Here is a 19496-nt window from a genome sequence, read left to right as displayed (position 1 = left end):
TTCTGCAATATTTCCTGCTTCCATGAGAAACCTAGCAATGTGTTCGACAGTAGACTCATCAGTTTCTCCAGCAAATTTGGTAAACTTTGGAATTTTCCAATTTCTAGGCAATTCAGCATCTAAAACATACTCAGACAAAGGAGACACAAAATTTGGTCGACGTAAACCCATATTAAAACCACTTTGGGCTAACAAGGCCTCGACAATACCCGCTATATTATTCTGACCATCGAAATTGTTCCGACGGGCTTGTAAAACCACTTGATCGGCATCCTGGTTTCTATTAACCAAAATGGGTTGCCTTTCAGGTTCTGCCTGAATTTGTGGTTGTACTACTTGTGGTTGGACAATATTTTCATGATTTCGAACCACTGGTTCATCAGCAATTATTTCAATTGCCCTCACATTTCGATTTTGAGGCAATGGGTTATTTTGGATTGGTGGAGCGCCAAAGAAATTGGCAATTCTTTCCATTTGATCAGACAACCGTTGATAACTAGTGTTGGTGTCTCGAATTAAAGGATTTATGACAGTACCAATTTGTTGGGTCATCATATTAACCATATCATGATTAGTTTCTTCCATAGTTTGCCTAATGGCAGCCATAGAAGCGTTGGTTAAATTTTGTTGGGGACTTCTATATGTTGTAGATACCCCAGGACCAAAAAGTGGTGGTAATGAAACATTTAAATTCTCTGAAAACATATTACCACTAGTTTGTAAGCCTTGCATCAATGATGATGGCATACCATATGGCATTGATCTATGATCCCAAACTCCTTGAATAGAAGTATTATTTGGATAATCATGTGAAGTTTGGGTAACCATCGAAGGCATGGCTTGAGAAATTACTGTGGCCATCGAAGGCATGGCCTGAGACGATGTTTGAATGACTGTATTACTAGTTGGAATAGCCTGGGATGTTCTAACATTCCCTGGGGATGAAACATCATCTTCAACCGTCACTTGATCCACATCTTCATTTGAAGATGTTGGATTTGTTTTCTTTTGGTTGTTAGCGCGTGTCATATTAAGAAGCAATTTCTTGTTTCTTAATTGCATACACAACAAAACAAACCAGAATTAAAAGAAACTCTAACAAAAACTATAAACAAAAACACAAACGGTCCCACTGGGCGTGCCAATTTGTTTACGTTGGATTTTCGTAAACAACCGCTGGTTTACAAATGGTAACTTGCAAGATCAACCAGTAAATCTTAGGACATATTGTGTTTGTTCTTGTTGTTAGAAATTCTGCGTTTTTGATGCCAAAAATATAAGAAATATGATAAAAACAATCGAATTCAATCCACTTGAACTCAATCGAACTTAATAAAGTAAAGTGCAAGAACACTTAAAGAACAAAGGGTAAATTGCATTGATTAAACAAAGGTTGGTACACAGATTCATACATTGCAACTTGTGACTCGTTTCTCGCTTCCATACGGATACTTTGAGTATAAGTTTGTATGACGGAATTGTGACCTGTTTTTCCTATGAAAAACTACTATTTATACTAAGTCTAAAAATAACTACACTTCTTTGAAATTCAAACTACAACTGCCACAAGTCGACAGTTTTACTTATTTGAAAACAAACTTAAAATAAAAACTGACTTAAAGAATAACTGTTGATAACCACCTTCGAAAACTGCTTTATCGAAGTCTTCTAGCATCTTCGAACCCATATTTGCTTTCAACACAACACTCTGTTCGAATCTTCTTTAAATCTAGGTCAACTATACTTTGACCACATTTATTACAGCTAGTAAAATATATTGGCTAACAATGGGCTTTGTAGATGTTGCTTAAACTTCTTAAAACCAAAGAGTGATATGCCTAAGGTGGTTGTGATTGACAGGGATACAACTTTGATGAATGTCATAGTAAAAGTTCTCCCTGAAACTAGTGCAATACTTTGTTATTTTCATGTTGGAAGAAATGTTAGAGCAAAAATCATCGTAGATTGTAGAGTGAAACCAAAGGTTCTCAAAGTGGATGGAAAAGAGAAGATTGTGAACGAGGTGAAGCCAAGTGAGATAGTTGATACCATATTTAGAGCATGGGAAAAGGTGGTTGAATCTCCTCTCAAGAGTCGTATACAAGTAAAAATACATGTTAAAGGGGTTTAATCTTGTACCAAAGTTTATTGACTATGTTAAAGGTACCATTTTGGACACTGTCAAGGAAAAAATTGTGAGGGCATGAACAAATCGTGTGTTGCATCTTGGGTGCAGAACCACCAACAAAGTTGAAGGGGTTCATGGTAGAGTGAAGAGATATTTAACCACTAGTGTGGTTGACTTGGGTATTTGTTAGAAAAAAAATACATGAGATGTTGGTAATCCAATTAGGGGAGATAGAAAAATCATTTGGTAGAAGCGTTACTGTCTTGGAACATAGATACAAAGACGTCATTTTGTACTATGGGTTGGAGGAATATGTCTAGAAATGCCATGAACAATATTTTCGTGGAAGAATAATGTGCTCGGGAAACCTTGTGGAAGAAGAGCGTGACGGTTAATTATGGTGATGTTCTTGATTAGTCGTGACGTCGTGCATATTAAAGAGAGTCTTGTATTAATAGGTGATGTATTGATGATGTGTATTTACCTGATGAGTCGGTCCCATGTATGCATACTAGAATTGAGTTTAGGAAAAATGGTGACGAATTGGTGATGAAAAGTTCAGTAACATATCTTTGACAACTTGGTGATGAAAAAGTCTAGAAATATATCTCTTGCAACTTGGTGATGAAAGGTATTTGTTAGCCTGTATTTTCGACAGGCTCAATAAATGAAGTCAATTTGAAGTTTGACTTATCATTCAGAGGCCAAAGGCGAAATCATCGACAGGCAAGATGTGGTCGAAGATTTCGACTGAGCTTAGGATTTAGCAATATTGAAGTAATTGAAGGTTGGCAAGCTCGACAAGAGAAGATTTGGCTGATAATGGATAAGACCAAGTAACTGTTGTCGAAAGAAAGAGGAATCAGACTTAAATTCAAGAGTTTCGATAGACAAAGAGACGTTGGAAGCAGTTATAGTTAGATAGGATTGTACAATTATTTTACTTAGTATAACTAGGAGTTTTCATGAGGAAAAAAGGGTCACAATTCACATGCAAAAACTTACACTCAGAATATTCATGTCAAAGTGAGAAATGAGTAACAAATCAATGTATGAACAAACTTTTACTTCAATTCAATACAATTTAAATTCAGTTTCTTTACTTTTATTTGTTTTTACATCTTTCGACATCTTCAATCTCCTTTGGGTTTGAAGAGTCTTTTCCTTTGTTTTTTTTATTCAAACAAACTTATAAACACTATAAACATTCAAACATTTTTGGGAAATATTAACACACATATGTCCTCAGATTCCTGGTTGATCTCGCAAGTAATTAATTTCTAACCAGCGCTTGTTAACCAAAAATCACAGTAAACAGTGTGGTGCCACATTCATATAGGTCTTAGGACATGGTCCATATGCATATAAATTGATGATGATTCATACTTGGTGATTAAGTGTGATATGTGAGAGATGATAAAAGTAAATATTTGTTGATGTTCTCATGATGATGGATATTATTAATATTATTTTTAATATTGTGCATGATTGTCCTAATGATATGTATGGTGACTGTACTCTTAGGTTACAGACACTCAGGTCGAGGAAGATTAGTTGCGGGACAATTTAAAAGGTGGCGACAGAAGTACATTCCGTTTCTTTCTTTTATTAGGAGTTGAATAAATATGTAGTCGCTATGAGCTCTGACTCTTGTAACACCAGGGTTGGGGTTTACGATTAGTTTATTATACTTAAGTTGAATCTTAAAACCATTTATGTTTCTATTTATGTTCGGTGTCTTACGAGATAGATTTTATTATTATGAAGTATGAACAATGAATTGTTTTTCCGCTGTGGAAATTATTATTTTAAAATAAATGTTTATGCTATTGTGTGTGATAAAATGTTTGAGATTTGTAACATCCTAATTATTAAATTTATATTTATTAGTTAATCATTATCGTCAGAAAAAAAAAAAAAAAAGGTGTTACAAAAACTGTGTTACATTACAATGCGAATAATAAGAAAGAGTGAGAGAAAGAAAGTAACTCTGAGCCTCTCCTCCAGTGTTTCTTTTCTGTTCCTCGTCATACCTTCTCCTTAGTCATTCATTCCCATCTATTCTCTGTTATTCCACCTTGATTTCATTATCATCAATAAAACACTAGCCTATTATAAACTTTTCATTGCAGTACCGAAACAGTATCAACATTGCTGAAACACTTCAACAGCAATGCAATCTCTTCTTCAAGCTTTAGTTCTGAAGGTTGATAATAGCGCACATGCCTCCCGTCCCATGGTGGTCCAAAACCACACAATGATGCCAGTCGCTCAGCTGGAATTTCCGCAGTTCGTTGGAATGGATTTTTCGTGATCAAAATGTCGTTCCTTGGTTTCGGATGCACAAATCAGTTTCAGTCTTGGTCAGATCTATCGAGTGCCGCCTAGTTCAAGTTGATGCAACCAGGATCTCTTAGTGCCATTTGCTGGAGCGGATTTGATCATTGGTTGGCTACTTTGGGCCCACATGTGGTTTATAACACTGCAAGCAAGCTCAAAAGGACAATGTGTTTATAAGTGAGGGCAATCCTCACCTCACAAGCCGGTTTTGTAGGGTTGTGTTAGGCCCAACCACAATTTCTAAGAACAACAAGATCATGTCCTTCCCTTATTGGATGAATCCAAAACGGTCAAAGTTCGTCCTCATCGATACCCTCATAGTCAAAAGGAACAAATTGAAAGGATGGTTTTCGACATGCTTAATCAAGGCATTATACAACCTACTATAAGCCCTTTCTCATCCCCTATCATTTTGGTTAAGAAGAAAGATGGAACTTAGCGTTTTTGTACCGATTGTAGGGCTATGAATGTGTTGACGGTAAAGGACAGCTTTCCCATTCCAACTGTGGATGAGTTGTTGGATGAATTGCATGGCGCTCAATATTTCTCTAAGCTTGATTTGCGTTCATGTTATCTTCAAATCCTTATGAAAGCTCAAGACCGTCACAAGACAGCTTTTCGTACCCATCATGGACACTACGAATGGCTTGTTATGCCATTCAGCCTTTCCAATGCGCCCACAAACATTTCAATGCTTGATGAATCGGGTATTTCACTCTGCTCTTTGAAAGTTCATGCTTGTTTTTTTTGATGATATATTGGTATATAGCCCTACGTGGACAAGTCATCTTGATCACTTGGAAACTGTTATACAAACATTACAAGAAGAAACTCTTTTTGCTAAACTCTCTAAATGCTCTTTTGGGATGTTGGAAGTTTAGTATCTTGGGCACACAGTTTCAGGTTGGGATGTATCTATGGATAAATATAAAATCAAAGCGGTCTTGGAGTGGCCTACTCCGTCAAATGTCAAACAATTGCGGGGTTTTCTTGGGCTCACGGGATACTACCGGCGTTTCATTAAATACTACGCTTCAATTGCCGCGCCACTCACCAATTTACTCAAGAAGGACAATTTCTCGTGGACTGCTGACCTGCACAAGCATTTAATCAATTAAAGCAATCAATCACGACTGTCCCAGTCCTTGCTTTACCCAATTTTCAGCTACCATTCCTCTTGGAAACCGATGCATCTGGTTTGGGTATCGGAGCGGTGTTAAGCCAAGCTGGCCATCCAATCGTTTTCTTCTCCCAAAAACTTTCAACTACAGCCCAACACAAATCTACTTATGTGAGGGAATTCATGCCCATTACTGCCGCCTTGGCCAAGTTTCGCCATTATTTACTTGGTCACAAGCTTATCATTCGCACCGCCCAACAAAGTTTGAAAGCTCTACTGGATCAGACCTTGCAGACCCCAGAACAGCAGGCGTGGCTTCATAAATTTATTGGATTTGATTTTTCAATTGAATACAGACCCGGAAAAGATAATAAGGATGCTGATGCTCTCTCTAGGCTGTGCTACATGGCATGGCCAGATACACAATCACAGACACAGTTTTTACTTGAGTTGCAACTGGAAATTTAACAACATCCCGACTTAGTTCTCCTTCTACAGCTATGTACTGATCCGCACAACCAGATTGCAAATTTCACAGCACGAAATGGCTTACTTTTCTGGAAAGGCCGCTTATTTATCCCCAAAGAGTCCCTTAATTGCCAAAGTTTTGACAGAATACCATTCATCTCCAATAGATGGTCACGCAGGCATAACAAGGACATTGGCCCGTATTTCTTCTCAGTTTCATTGACACAATATGAAGACTGATATTGTTCAATTTATCCTACATTGTGCTGTGTGTCAACATGCTAAAACATCACACCAACTTCCTGCAGGTTTGCTCCAGCCTTTGCCTATTCCCACTCAAGTTTGGGATGACATTGCTATGGATTTTATCACAGGTTTGCCTTTGCTTTTGGTTTCACTGTTATCATGGTTGTGGCAGACCGTCTTACGAAATATGGTCATTTTTTTGCTCTTAAATCTGACTATGATATCAAGTCAGTTGCGGACATGTTCATGAACAATGTGGTTAAACTAGATGGCATGCCAAAGTCTATTGATAGAGATAAAGTGTTTACAAGTAGATTTTGGCAACATCTATTTCACTTTTATGGGACTACTTTGGCTATGAGTACAGCTTACCATCCTCAAACCGATGGACAATCAGAAGCGCTTAATAAATGCTTGGAAATGTATCTGCGATGTTTCACCTTCCACAATCCTAAGAAGTGGTTTAAAGCTTTGTCGTGGGAGGAGTTTTGGTATAATAGATCCTATCAAATTAGTGCAGGCATGACACCATTCAAGGCTCTTTATGACCGAGACTCACCCACATAACGCGGTATGTGATCAATGCCATATGCCCACTTGATTTACAAGCTCAGTTACAGAAGCGGGATGAGTTGTTACACACCAGCTCAGACACAATCTGATGAGGGCTCAACAAGTCATGAAACATAATGCAGGCAAGAAGCGCCGACAAGTTTATTTTGCAATTGGTGACAATGTTCTTGTCAAATTACAGCTGTACCAGCAATCATCGGTGGCACTTCGAAAGCATCAGAAGTTGGGTCTTAAGTATTTTGGACCATTTCCTGTCATTGCTAAAATAGGGGTCGTAGCTTACAAGCTTCAACTTCCTTCCATTGCCAAAATTCATCCTGTTTTTCATGTATCACAACTGAAATTATTTAAGGGGTCGGTCACAACACCTTATCTACTGTTGTCATTCACTACTTCAGAGGTTGGTCCTGTTTTGCAACTTGAGGAGGTGCTCATTAACAGAACCATTCCGCAGAATTCTGTCTGTGTACCTCAAGTGTTGATTAAATGGGCAGAGTTAGATTCCACTGATGCAACTTGGGAAGACAAAGCTGATTTTGAGTTGAGTTATCCTAACTTCAACCTTGAGGACAAGGCTTTTGTTGAAGGGGAGGGTAATGTTACAATGACAATCAATATGAGGGTCCCACACTATGGTGATTCAGCCGCAAAGGATTCGGTTACGAATACGGGAAGCCAAGGAATAAGAACGAGTGAGAGAAAGAAAATAATAAACTCTAGGTTGAGCAATTATGTGACGTGAGAATATAAGAGAATTGGAGAAGAATTGGGAAAGTGTGGAATATGAAATGTGTTTCTTCTTCTAGTGGTTTCTTTTCTGTTCATCTTCCTACCTTCCTTAGTCATTCCCATCTATTCTCTGTTATTCCAGTTTGTTGAAATTGTAAGGCTATTTTCCTCCGAAGACTTGAGCACTGGGAGTTGATTTCATTACCATCAATAAAACACTAGCCTATTATAACTTTTCATTGCAGTACATTACAGGATGCTCCATTCAACTAACATTCCATCTCTCACAATATCACCACTACAATAAGTTCCTGTGTTTTCCTCTTTCTTCTTTCACTTTCTCCTTCCTGCAACAAGAACACCATCATCATCATCATCATCATCATCATCATCATCATCATATATTGTAACTGTAAGAGAACCATCGCATTTCTTTTTCAATCTTATCAACATTGTTAGTTGGTGTTTATGATTGTTGTCACTGTCAATGTATATTACCCTCTCCGTCTCACAATATTAGTCGTTTAAGGTTTGTGCACGATTATTAAGGAAATGATTAATTGTGTTGATTTCAATGGTAAAATTAGTCGCATTTACTAAAACACCCTTATTAATTGTAGTTGGTGGAGTAATTAAGTTGGATGAAATTCATTAAATAAGGGTATAATAGTGGAAAAAACTAATAAATGTTGCATTGGTATTGTAAAGTGACAATTATTTTGAGAAATAGAGAAAATGCTAAAGAGACAATAATTGTGAGACGGAGGGAGTATTATTGATTAATGGTTGCTGTTTTGTGGTTAGATGTCTATTTCATCTTGGTCTTATCATTTGAGTTTGTTTCTGAAATTTCCTAAACAAAGCTTCTGTTTTTTTTTTTTTTTTTAAACAGGATTTTATAGTTGAAAAATGGCTTTTAAGGGTTCTGATACATGGAATTTAGAAGTGAGGAATCCAGTTTCTTAAGATGAATCTGATTATGCTGATGATAATGTCCCTCTGTCAGAAAGGATAGTCCAGATGTTGAATTCCAGAAAATGGATTAGAAACCCTGATGTTCCTGTTAAGAATAGGTGTGTGTAATACTACAATGTCATCAAGTTAAAAGAGACTCAGCTCGAAGGTCGAGTGAAGGAGTTCAAATCAGGGGTTGAGAAATTTCGTTGCCAAATGAAGGAGCTTGAATATGAAAAGAAGCATTTCAATAGCCAGGTGAAGGAGTTTAATTCAAAAGAGGAGCAATTCAAAGGCTAAGTGAAGGACATTCAGTCAAAAGAAAACCAACTTGATGTCCGGGTGAAGGAGCTCAAATTAGAAAAGAAGCAATTTGAAGGAGTTCCTATCAAAAGAAAAGTTGCTTGAAGACCAAATGAAGGAGATTAAATCAATAAAGGATGAATTTGAAGACCGTGTAAAGGAACTTGAATCCAAAGAGGAGGATTTCAAAGCTCCAACGCAGGAGTTCAAGCGTTTTGTAATCAAAATGGAGGGTATCAATTCAGAATAGAATCAATTTGAAGGACGAGGGAAAGGTTCGAATTTTAATATCCTTAAAAACTATAAAGAGAGGTTTTTGACTCTTTCATTTTATATAATTATAGATATAAAGTGTATATTGTCACCTGGATTTAAACCTTCAATAAATAAATACTGAGGAAGCTTAAATATGTGCTAGCTAATTATGCAATTCCATCGTACACAGGTAATCAATTTATGGATTGGTTCCATCTTTCGATGAAGATGAAGTTGTAAAGCTTTTTGAACTTGTTTCTCAGCATAACATAGTTAGAGCTGTTTGTGGCCATGGGTTTTGCAGATAAAATATCTGGCAAGATATCTTAAACTTTCCTTGTTTTTCTTTAATATGGTGTTAAGGATAACCAAATTTATACACATGAAAATAATTAGTTGAAAATATTTTTCCATCTGTGTTTCTCCCATCAACGAGAAGTTAGGACAATTCTGGTTTAAATGTGATAAAGTCAAATACGTTTACACTATGAGGAAAAACTATGCATGATATATAATACAGGTATAATAAGATTAAGATATTAATTGTAGGTAGGAAATTGAACTGATATGTAGTTGGCTTCATACATTTGATGCAAAAGTTCCATTTTGTTTCCCAACAGTTCTCTTTCATGTGTTATGAAAAAACTGACATGTTGGTTAATGCTTAGAAAATAAAAGACTTCAAATTTATCTCTTTTTATATGTCTCTCTTTTATTTTTTAAATGGTTTAAGAACTTTTGAACTATTCAGTCCAATTCGCTAAGTTTTTTTGTTAACTAGAACTTATTTTATATATGTTCTGGTCAGTTTTGATGATTTGAAATTTTCTTGCACCTTGCAGATTTTGTAGATAATCTGAGCAAGAGAGAACAATATGTTGAAGCTGATACATTCAGTTGTGCATTTAACCCGAGCAACAACAATCAATTAGTTAATCTCTTGCGAAAACGTGTGCAGAAAGCAAAATTGATTTCTGAGACCACTTGCATGAAAACCAACTCCATCGAAATTAAATTTTATTTTTTCTCGTTAGATTTTCATTATATGAAACGTTACATCTTTGTACTCCTTCATGATAGTTATAAATACTTAGAACTTTAAATCAGGACAAGGTTAGAGATCAAGAAGTTGCTAGTCTCGAAGCTGTTATACAATGCCATTCCGATAACAACTTAGAATCTGAGGATCTACTTGAGCTAAAGAGACAAATGTGTAAATTATAGTGTTTTTATTGGAACCAGTGAGTGAGAAAACCTTTTAACATGTTCCCTTGTAAATGAATTAACAAGATTTTTTTTTCTGTTTCTTACTCCATGTGAAATGTTTAACTGGAAAAAATGGAAACTCATGATCAATTAATAGGGTCATCTCTATCTTTGGCTCATTATTCTTTCTTTCTATTTTATATAGTTCTTTAAATTTCTCAAAGTTATAAATTTGATATGTTGAATCGTTTTCACATACAAACCAGCTATTTGGAGTACATGCCATGCTTCACAATGTTTATGCAGGTTAGCTTCATACGCTTCATGCAAAATTTCTCCGAGAGTTCTTCGCTAATGCTTCATAGCTTCATTTTATGTCATGGTGTTATAAGAGTCTTTGCTGATGCTTAGAAAGTGGTGTTATAAGATGAATCATAGCTTCATTTGTTATAAGATTCTTAGCATCATATGCTTAGAAAATGATTATAAGTTATAATCGTGTTATAACATCCTTTGCTAATTCCTCATAGCTTCTTTTTTATAAAATATGTGGTTATAATGGTGTTATAAGTTCTCCTTTTGAATTTATTTTGGTATAATGGTGTTATTTATAAGATTCTGGTTCATGTTTCTGTCTTTTTCTCATGCGGTGATTTTATTTTTATTTTTTTAACTTTCAAGTGATATTTTGTTTGTTTCATATCTATATATCTACTGTTTTTTTCCCTGCCATTCTTAACTGCAGCCAGGATGAGATCGTTAACTTATGTTAACTTACAAAGATGATATGATTAAGATATTACTTGTTGGTTCAAAAAAAGAAAAAGATATAAACTATTAGTACGCAATTGAACTCATGTGTAAATTGGCTTAACGCTTGGAAAATGAAATAAACATGAAATTTATTCTATATGTAAACCAGATTATTCTCCAATTAATTTTAATTTTAAAAATTGATTAAATGATATCTATATTCTTTGAATTAAGTTATTTAAACTACTTCTCAAAATGCAAATCTATCAGATATTTTTAAATTGAGTTTAGTCGATGTTTATATGATGAAAAATGGGTGGGGTTGTTAAACTTTATAAATTTTTAGAAAACATTTCACTTAAAATAAATTTAAATTTTTAGTTAAAGGAGGGTGATGCTAATTCCAAATATTTTCATTCAGTTATTGCAAGCCGAAGACGTCGAAATGCAATTGTTTCTCTCATGGTGAACGGTAATTTGGTGGAAGGTGTGCAGCCTATCAGGGACGCAGTTCTTAATCATTTCAAAGATCATTTTGCGACTCAAAATGTTACTAGGCCGGGGGCAGAGAATTTGTCTTTCAAGAGTCTATCTTTTGCGGAAGGAGGTAGTTTAATTAAGCTGTTCTCTGAACATGAGGTTAAAGCTGCAGTTTGGGACTGTGACGGTTATAAAAGTCCCGGGCCGGATGGGGTCAATTTTGGTTTCATAAAGGATTTTTGGGATGTCATGAAAGGTGATGTGATGCGTTTTTTATCTGATTTTCATCGTAATGGTAAATTGACTCGCGGTATCAATTCTACTTTTATAGCTCTTATTCCTAAAATTGATAGTCCGCAGAGATTGACTGATTTCAGACCGATTGCTCTAGTGGGGTGTCTGTATAAAATCTTATCCAAGGTGTTAGCGAATCGGTTGCGTAAGGTTATTGGAGGATTGATATCAGAGACTCAGTCAACTTTTGTGAAGGATAGACAGATACTTGATGGTGTTTTAATTGCTAATGAGGTGGTAGATGAGGCACGTAAGTCAAAGAAGGAGTTGATGTTATTTAAGGTTGATTTTGAAAAAGCATATGACTCGGTTGACTGGGGGTACTTGGATGTGGTAATGAACAAAATGGCGTTCCCGGTGCTATGGAGGAAATGGATAAAAGAATGTGTGACAACTGCAACTGCTTCCATTCTGGTAAATGGCAGCCCTACTGATGAATTTCAGCTGAAAAGGGGGCTCAGACCAATCCTCTTTCTCCTTTTCTTTTTCTGCTTGCAGCTGAAGGTTTGAACATTATGATGAAGGCGGTGGTGGAGAATAATTTGTATACGGGTTATGAGGTTGGTGCTTCAAACTCGGTGATGGTGTCACACTTGCAGTTTGCCGATGATACGTTACTTTTGGGTTCTAAGAGTTGGGATAATGTTCGTGCATTAAGGGCGGTGTTGAATTTGTTTGCAGACATGTCAGGTTTGAAAGTGAATTTTCATAAGAGTTTACTGGTTGGTATTAATATTGGGAACTCGTGGTTGACTGAGGCGGCGTCTATATTAAATTGTAAAGTGGGTAAAATTCCGTTTATGTATCTTGGTCTCTCTATTGGTGGTGATCCTCGAAGGTTATTATTTTGGGAACCTATGCTGTCTACTATTAAGTCTAGACTGTCGAAGTGCAGAGTCGCTTTCTTTCTTTCGGGGGCCGTTTAACTCTACTCAAGTCTGTCCTGACCTTGCTTCCTGTCTACGCTCTTTCCTTCTTCAAAGCTCCGTCAGGTATAATCTCTTCCATTGAAACTTTATTTAAAAAAAAATTTTGGGGAGGGAGTGAGGATAACAGGAAAATTTCCTGGATTGCTTGGAGCTCTATTTGTTTAGGTAAGGAGTATGGAGGGCTAGGGGTCAGACAGTTGAGGGAGTTTAATATAGCTTTGTTAGGTAAATGGTGCTGGCGGATGTTGGTGGATAGAGGTGGGTTTTGGTATAGGGTGTTGGTGGCGAGATATGGTGAGGTGGCTGGGCGGTTGGAGGTTGGGGGCCGGAGTGCTTCTTCTTGGTGGAGGGAATTAGTGAAGATTAGGGATGGGGTGGATGGTGGTTGGTTTGGCGAGAGGGTGTCGAAGGTGTTAGGTGATGGAACCAACACGTTTTTTTGGTTTGATAAATGGTTAGGAGATGTTCCGTTGTGTAGAAGGTTTGGCCGTCTGTTTGATTTAGCAACAAATAAATTTAGTACCGTGGCTGACATGTGTGCTCGTGGTTGGGAGGTTGGGGGAGAGGCGTGGAGTTGGAGGAGAAGATTATGGATGTGGGAGGAAGAAATGCTAGAAGAGTGTAGGACATTACTTGATGTATTTATGTGCAGGCTACTTATATTGACAGGTGGCAGTGGGATCCAGACATCCATGATGGATATACTGTTCGAGGTGCTTATCACATTCTGACAAATCCAGTTTTGTCCACTTTGGACGAAACTAGTAATCTCATTTGGCATAAGCAGGTACCCTTAAAGGTTTCTATTGTTGCCTGGCGTTTGCTAAAGGACAGGCTCCCAACCAGAATCAACCTTGCTAGGCGCGGCATAGTGCAAGCGGAGGGGGCTGTTTGTGTTGCAGGGTGCGGAATTGAGGAATCAGCAGCTCATGTGTTCATTCACTGTAACGTGCTCGGTTCATTGTGGCAGCATATTAGGGCATGGATTGGAGTGGAGGGAGTCGATCCATCTAGCATCACAGACCATTGTATTCAATTTATTCACTATACAGGTCCCTCTAAAGCACGCCGTTCGTTTCTTCAATTGTTGTGGCTACTTGGTATTTGGATCATATGGAGTGAACGTAATAATAGAGTATTTAAAAATGTCGAAACTCCTATAGTCCAGCTTTTAGATAAAGTAAAATTCCACTCATTATGGTGGATGAAGGCTAATAATGCCAAGTTTGTTTATGGTTTGCAGAGATGGTGGTCGGACCCTTTAATCTGTTTGGGTATCGACTGACATGTAGTTCATGTATATACTTTGTATGACACTTTGTTGTTTGGGATGCTCTTTTCGGTACACCTTGTACTGAGATGTTCGCATTGCCGGTGTTAATACATTCCATTTTTATGTCTTCAAAAAAAAAAATTTAGAAAAAAAATTTACTTCATGATCTCATATTTCCACTTTACTATCTTGTAGACATCGAAACAGAGATGCTAGTCTTTGATTTCTTCTCACTTGTCTCTTTTCTTTCTTTTAAAACCGCACACGCTATAAAAGACATATGTTTGAAACAATTTTAATATACGTTGATTGCAAAAGTTAAAAACATTTTTAAGCAATAAATTTCCATAATTTTTAATCATAAGTATGCATACATTGCTCGATTTTAATAATTATTTATAATTAACAAGTAATTAAAATACCCATTAAATAAAAATATATTAATATTCAGATAATTTATTTTTACTAAATTTTCAGATCATTATATATTTTGGTGTTAATATTTCGATCATTATATTAGCTTTTTTAAGGAATATATGACCTCCATTTAATAATTAATATGTTATGTCGTCGTGAGCATAGCTCAGTTGGTTTGGACAATGCATAATATATGTAAGGTCCGGGGTTCAAACCCCGGTCACCACAATATGTTATTAGCTTTTTGAACTCACAAGTCTATGATACTTCTCTGGTTTTTGATTCCAAGTTTCAGCTAAAAGAAAAAACCCTTAATTTGGTTTTGTAAAGTTAGATTTCTACTTCTGAATTCTCATTTTACCATTCAGTGTCGTACCTCTATATCTTCCATCATCAACTCTATTATTATCATTCGCTGGTACTTGAACTCGTGAGATGCCCAAAAAGTTAATTAACTAAATGATTAATATTTATAAATTTGCAGTATCATATATATAAATAAAGACACTAATTAATTATATCTTTGAATCAATTTTGGCATAAATTAATTATTAATAAAAAATAAAATTCGCACGCACGCACGCACCCACGCATCCACTCACCTCTTTGCAAGGGACACTTGTTAAAGGGGCCATGCTATGTGAAGGCTCCTTACCCAATTGGAGTAATTCTTAGTGACCACATGGTCACAACCAACCAATAACTGACACTTCATCACATTTAAAGAGAGGAGAGAGAGGAAATGGAAAGTGTGAAAGAAGAAGAAAAACATAAGAGAGAGTGACCAAATCCAATTTCTTGGACCTGACCACCCAAGAATATCTCACCCAATTGAAGAGCAACCGGACCATTCAAATTAAAAAAATAAAAATAAAAACAAAGACATTTCAGAATATATTTTCAATTTCATTTGCATAATAATAGAACATAATAGAACCCTTACCTCCATTCAACCATAATACCAATGGTTTTGAATTTGGATCAATCACGGATTCAACAAAATTTTAGAAAAGTTTTCTTTGTTGGTTTTCATCCACAATGATGTAATTTGCACACCGATCAAAATCCACCCCTTTTGGCTGATCAGGTAAAGTCACCTTATCAGCCTATCAAGATTTGATTATTAACAGATAGAAATGAATTAGAACAAAAAGTATTACGAGGGAAAAATATGAGGAAAATGAATGAATGCAGAAAGAATGAAATTTCTTGAAAAGTTTGAACAGTTGGTAATGGTAGGTAATCACGGAACAACAAATGTTGAACAACTATTAAACCACATATTAGTGACAATAACTATAAAAAATTCTTTAATTATAAAACACTCATATTTTTATGAAAATCATAAAGAGTACATTTGTAGATATTCTTTAACAAGCATGTAAAAAAAGTACAATCATCAAATATAAATCTCTCCAAACTCTAGCTGCAACAACACATACCCTTGCCTGATACACAATACCCACCATTAGGTTTTCCCAATGTTATAATACAATATTGATTGCAAAATACCAATGAACCGCAACAACATCTTTCGTAGCGAAAGCAAAGTGAGAACTTTGGGAGTTCAACTAATCCTCATACAGTAAATGATAATCCATTAGAAATATTATATAATATCGAATATTTTAGAATATTATCTAAATTCGGTTTTAAATATCCGAGTTGATTCAGTTTTGATGATTTATTTTATTTATCTATGTTTACAGATTTCAAATGGGAGCTAAGAAAAAATCACTTAAATTATAGTACCAAAATTGTTACTAAAATTTAAATAGATCAAAGTAAATAAAAGAGATAATGAATTAAATTGATGGAAGGCCTTTCAATATCTCTAATTTAAATTGATTATTTTTGTTTATAACGTGAACTATATATGTGTGGGTGGGTGCGTGCGTGCGCGCGAATTTTAAGTGACAAGTGAATTGAATAAATCTAATTGATTGATGTATAAAAGTGAAGAAGTAAGTTTCGGTTCTTTTTACAAAATTATATTGAAACTAAGTTGTATATTTATCGCAAATCAATTCAATTTACCTATAGAGAAAGTGAACGAGATGTGGGTGTGGGGTTCTCCTTGGTGTTTTGAAAATTTAAATTTAGTTACAAGGATAATCTAGTCATTTTATTATGTTTAAAATGTGTTTTTGGGTGTAACTAGATAAAAAAAATAACTATAAAAATTCTTTAATTATAAAACACTCATATTTTTTGGTCTATAATAATTAGAAAACACTTATGTGTGCACTGACCACAATACCCTTCAACTTAATGTTTGGTTGGGTTTCAAGAATTAGTTGTGCCAATTGGGGAGCATAATGACCTGAAAACAAGTATGGTAACATTAATCAACAATGATTCAACATAACATCCCAAATAACAAAAATACTAATAGTTTAGTTAACAAAGATATACTACTTCCCAGCGTAACTTTCTCCAATAACATCCCAAATAACAAAAATACTAATAGTTTATTTAACAAAGATATACTACTTCCTAGTGTAACTTTCTCCAATGATAAAGAAATCATTGTTTTGGTACTTTGGAAATTTAGAAAACCAGCCTATAAGAAACATATGATTGTCCCTTGTTGTATTATATATAGAAAGGAATTATAATCATGAGATATAAAACGGTTGATTGAATAAAAATAAGTAAAAAAATAAAAATAATTTGTCATCTCATCATTCACAAGATAGTAATTAGATGTGTTGGCTGAATAGGAAAAGCCAACACCGGCATGAGAATCAAGATAGAGCATATTGGCCACTACAATAAGTAAAAATAGACAAATTTTAAGTATATGAAAAAAAAAGGTATAAAAAATGAAGAGAAACACAAGAATTCCTCATGAGTTACCTATATTCCAACTGTTAGGGTTCTCCATAAGACCTAGACCTATTGAAGTCGGTTTAAACGGACCATGCTCTGTGAAGGCCCCTTGCCTGATTGAAGAGCAACTAGGCCCATCAAATTAAATAATAAAAAAACATGTCAGAATATATTTTCACTTTCGTTTGCATGATAATAGGAACATAACAGAACACTTAATTCAACAAATTCAACCATAATATCAATGGTTTTGAATCGAGATCAGTCACAAAGTCAACAAAATAATAGAAAAGTTTTCTTTGTTGATTTTCATCTACAATGATGTAATTTGCATACTGCTCCAAAGTGCTTGTGTGACTCATAATAATAGTTTTGACCTTGAATCTATAAGAGAAGTGTATTGTGTGGATGTAATTTTAAGTTGGAGAATTAATTACTAATCCCTCTATCTCATATATTATTCGACTTTAAATATTTTCTTCACAATCTTTTTATTTTCCAACTCTGTTATTGGAACACATGATTTCCAAAGAGAGGGTAGCATTCTCAAAATTAGTTTATGTATATTTGTGTGTGAGTGCGTGCGTGCGTGCGCACGCGTGAATTTTATTTCATTTTTTATTAATGATTAGTATATGTCAAAATCGATTCATAGATATAATTAGTTAGTGTCTTTATATATATATGTGTGTGTGTGTGTGTGTGTGTGTGTGTGTGTGTGTGTGTGTGTGTGTGTGTGTGTGTGTATTCTGTAAAAAAAAATGTATATGTATGTATACGCTCTAAAAAAATGTATGTGTACATATACATACATACATACATACATACATACATACATACATACATACATACATACACATATATATATATATAGAGAGAGAGAGAGAGAGATAAATTCTAACTAATTATATAAGGATATGATTGAGATGATCAGAACAAAAACTAAGTTAAGTGGTTACCTGCGTTGTGATTGTCTCAACTCACTGCTACTGTCACAGATGGAATGGAATAATAATAATCACGAAATTAAGTTATGGGTTCTTCAAGAGGAAGAATAGAGAAGTGGTAGTGGTGAGTTGAGTTGAGTTGAGGTAGTCTGTGTCAGTGTGTCCTGGTTTATGAAGTTAAGTTTTGATTCATAGTGTGTGTCAGTCTGTGAAAGAGAAAGTTTATTCTCTAATTTTATCTTTTTGTTCAATAACAATTCAAGAAATGGAAAGTAAATGTTGTGGTTAATGAAATTATGAGCCTTAGAATGAACCAACTCTATTAGAGATAAAGAAGAGAATAAGTGCCGGTTTACACACATAGGTCGAATGAGTATAGTTCAAATGGCACAACATATATTGTGTTTATTCCTAAAGGAACGATCTATTGTTATATTATAATATTATTTTAAACATTATAAATTGATTTAACAATCTGTGCTAGTATTTAAATTACATCATAACTTGTTTTATTTTACAAGTTTTCATTTTTTTTAGTTCTGTATTTTCAAAAAATTAAACATGCAAACCAAGAAATATTTGAAAACTAAAGTATTGTTTTGAATGGAAAAACTAAAACAAAATAAATTAAAAATCTGATTCAACTTTCTCTACCTAAAGTCATTTTTTACTCACAACTTTAAATTTAATTTGGACCACACTTAATCATGCAGTCCTAAAGAAGTAAGCTTCCTTAAGATGCTAGTATAAAGAAAAACATTAAAGTAAACATGTGACTTCCTATCCCTACCATCCTATAAAACAAGAAACAACATAGGCATACATTTTTTCCCATGAGTGTGCAAATAAGGATACATGGAAAAGATGTGATGGCTAGGCATCATGAATCTGAGTCACTCCTCACTAACTATATTCGGTAAAGGTTAACTATATAACAACATAGGCATACATTTTTTTTCATGAGTGTGCAAATAAGAAAACATGGAAAAGATGTGATGGCTAGGCATCATGAATCCGAGTCACTCCTCACTAACTATATTCGGTATAGGTTAACAATATGTTGGTCATGTGCTGTTGTAACTTGTAAGTTTTGATTATGGGGGTGTTTTTTTTTTTATGATGTGGTTCTAGAGCATATGTATGGGTGGTTGTATTATGTGTAAGTAACAAGAGTTTTGTTTTTTTCCTTTTGTCAGAGTAAAAGACATATGCACAAAGTGCTGATATTGATTTCTAATAATTTTGTTTT

The 19496-nt window shown here is 35.0% G+C and overlaps 2 protein-coding genes and 1 long non-coding RNA gene across 3 annotated transcripts; all 3 read left to right on the top strand.

The window, feature by feature from the left end:
* Window positions 1-6981: 6981 nt before the first annotated feature.
* Window positions 6982-7617, top strand: LOC146946705 (uncharacterized). Its single transcript, XM_085748287.1, has one exon. The coding sequence runs from the start codon at window positions 6982-6984 to the stop codon at window positions 7615-7617; it is 636 nt and encodes a 211-aa protein (XP_085604413.1).
* Window positions 7618-8610: 993 nt separating this feature from the next.
* LOC146946704 (uncharacterized) lies at window positions 8611-10398 on the top strand. The gene is made up of 3 exons (XR_015026797.1): window positions 8611-9136; window positions 9307-9432; window positions 9959-10398. It is a non-coding gene; the product is annotated as an uncharacterized LOC146946704 (long non-coding RNA).
* A 1139-nt stretch (window positions 10399-11537) lies between these two features.
* Window positions 11538-14063, top strand: LOC146946703 (uncharacterized). Its single transcript, XM_085748286.1, has 4 exons — window positions 11538-12263; window positions 12374-12539; window positions 12944-13332; window positions 13431-14063. The coding sequence occupies exons 1-4, from the start codon at window positions 11538-11540 to the stop codon at window positions 14061-14063; spliced, it is 1914 nt and encodes a 637-aa protein (XP_085604412.1).
* Window positions 14064-19496: the final 5433 nt, after the last annotated feature.

The sequence above is a fragment of the Medicago sativa genome, chromosome 2 (genome assembly GCF_051527215.1).
Source record: "Medicago sativa cultivar Bolivia chromosome 2, Bolivia_mono, whole genome shotgun sequence".
Classification (NCBI taxonomy): Eukaryota; Viridiplantae; Streptophyta; class Magnoliopsida; order Fabales; family Fabaceae; genus Medicago; species Medicago sativa.
Note: the sequence above shows the minus strand (reverse complement) of the source record. Positions and strands in the feature narration are given on the sequence as shown.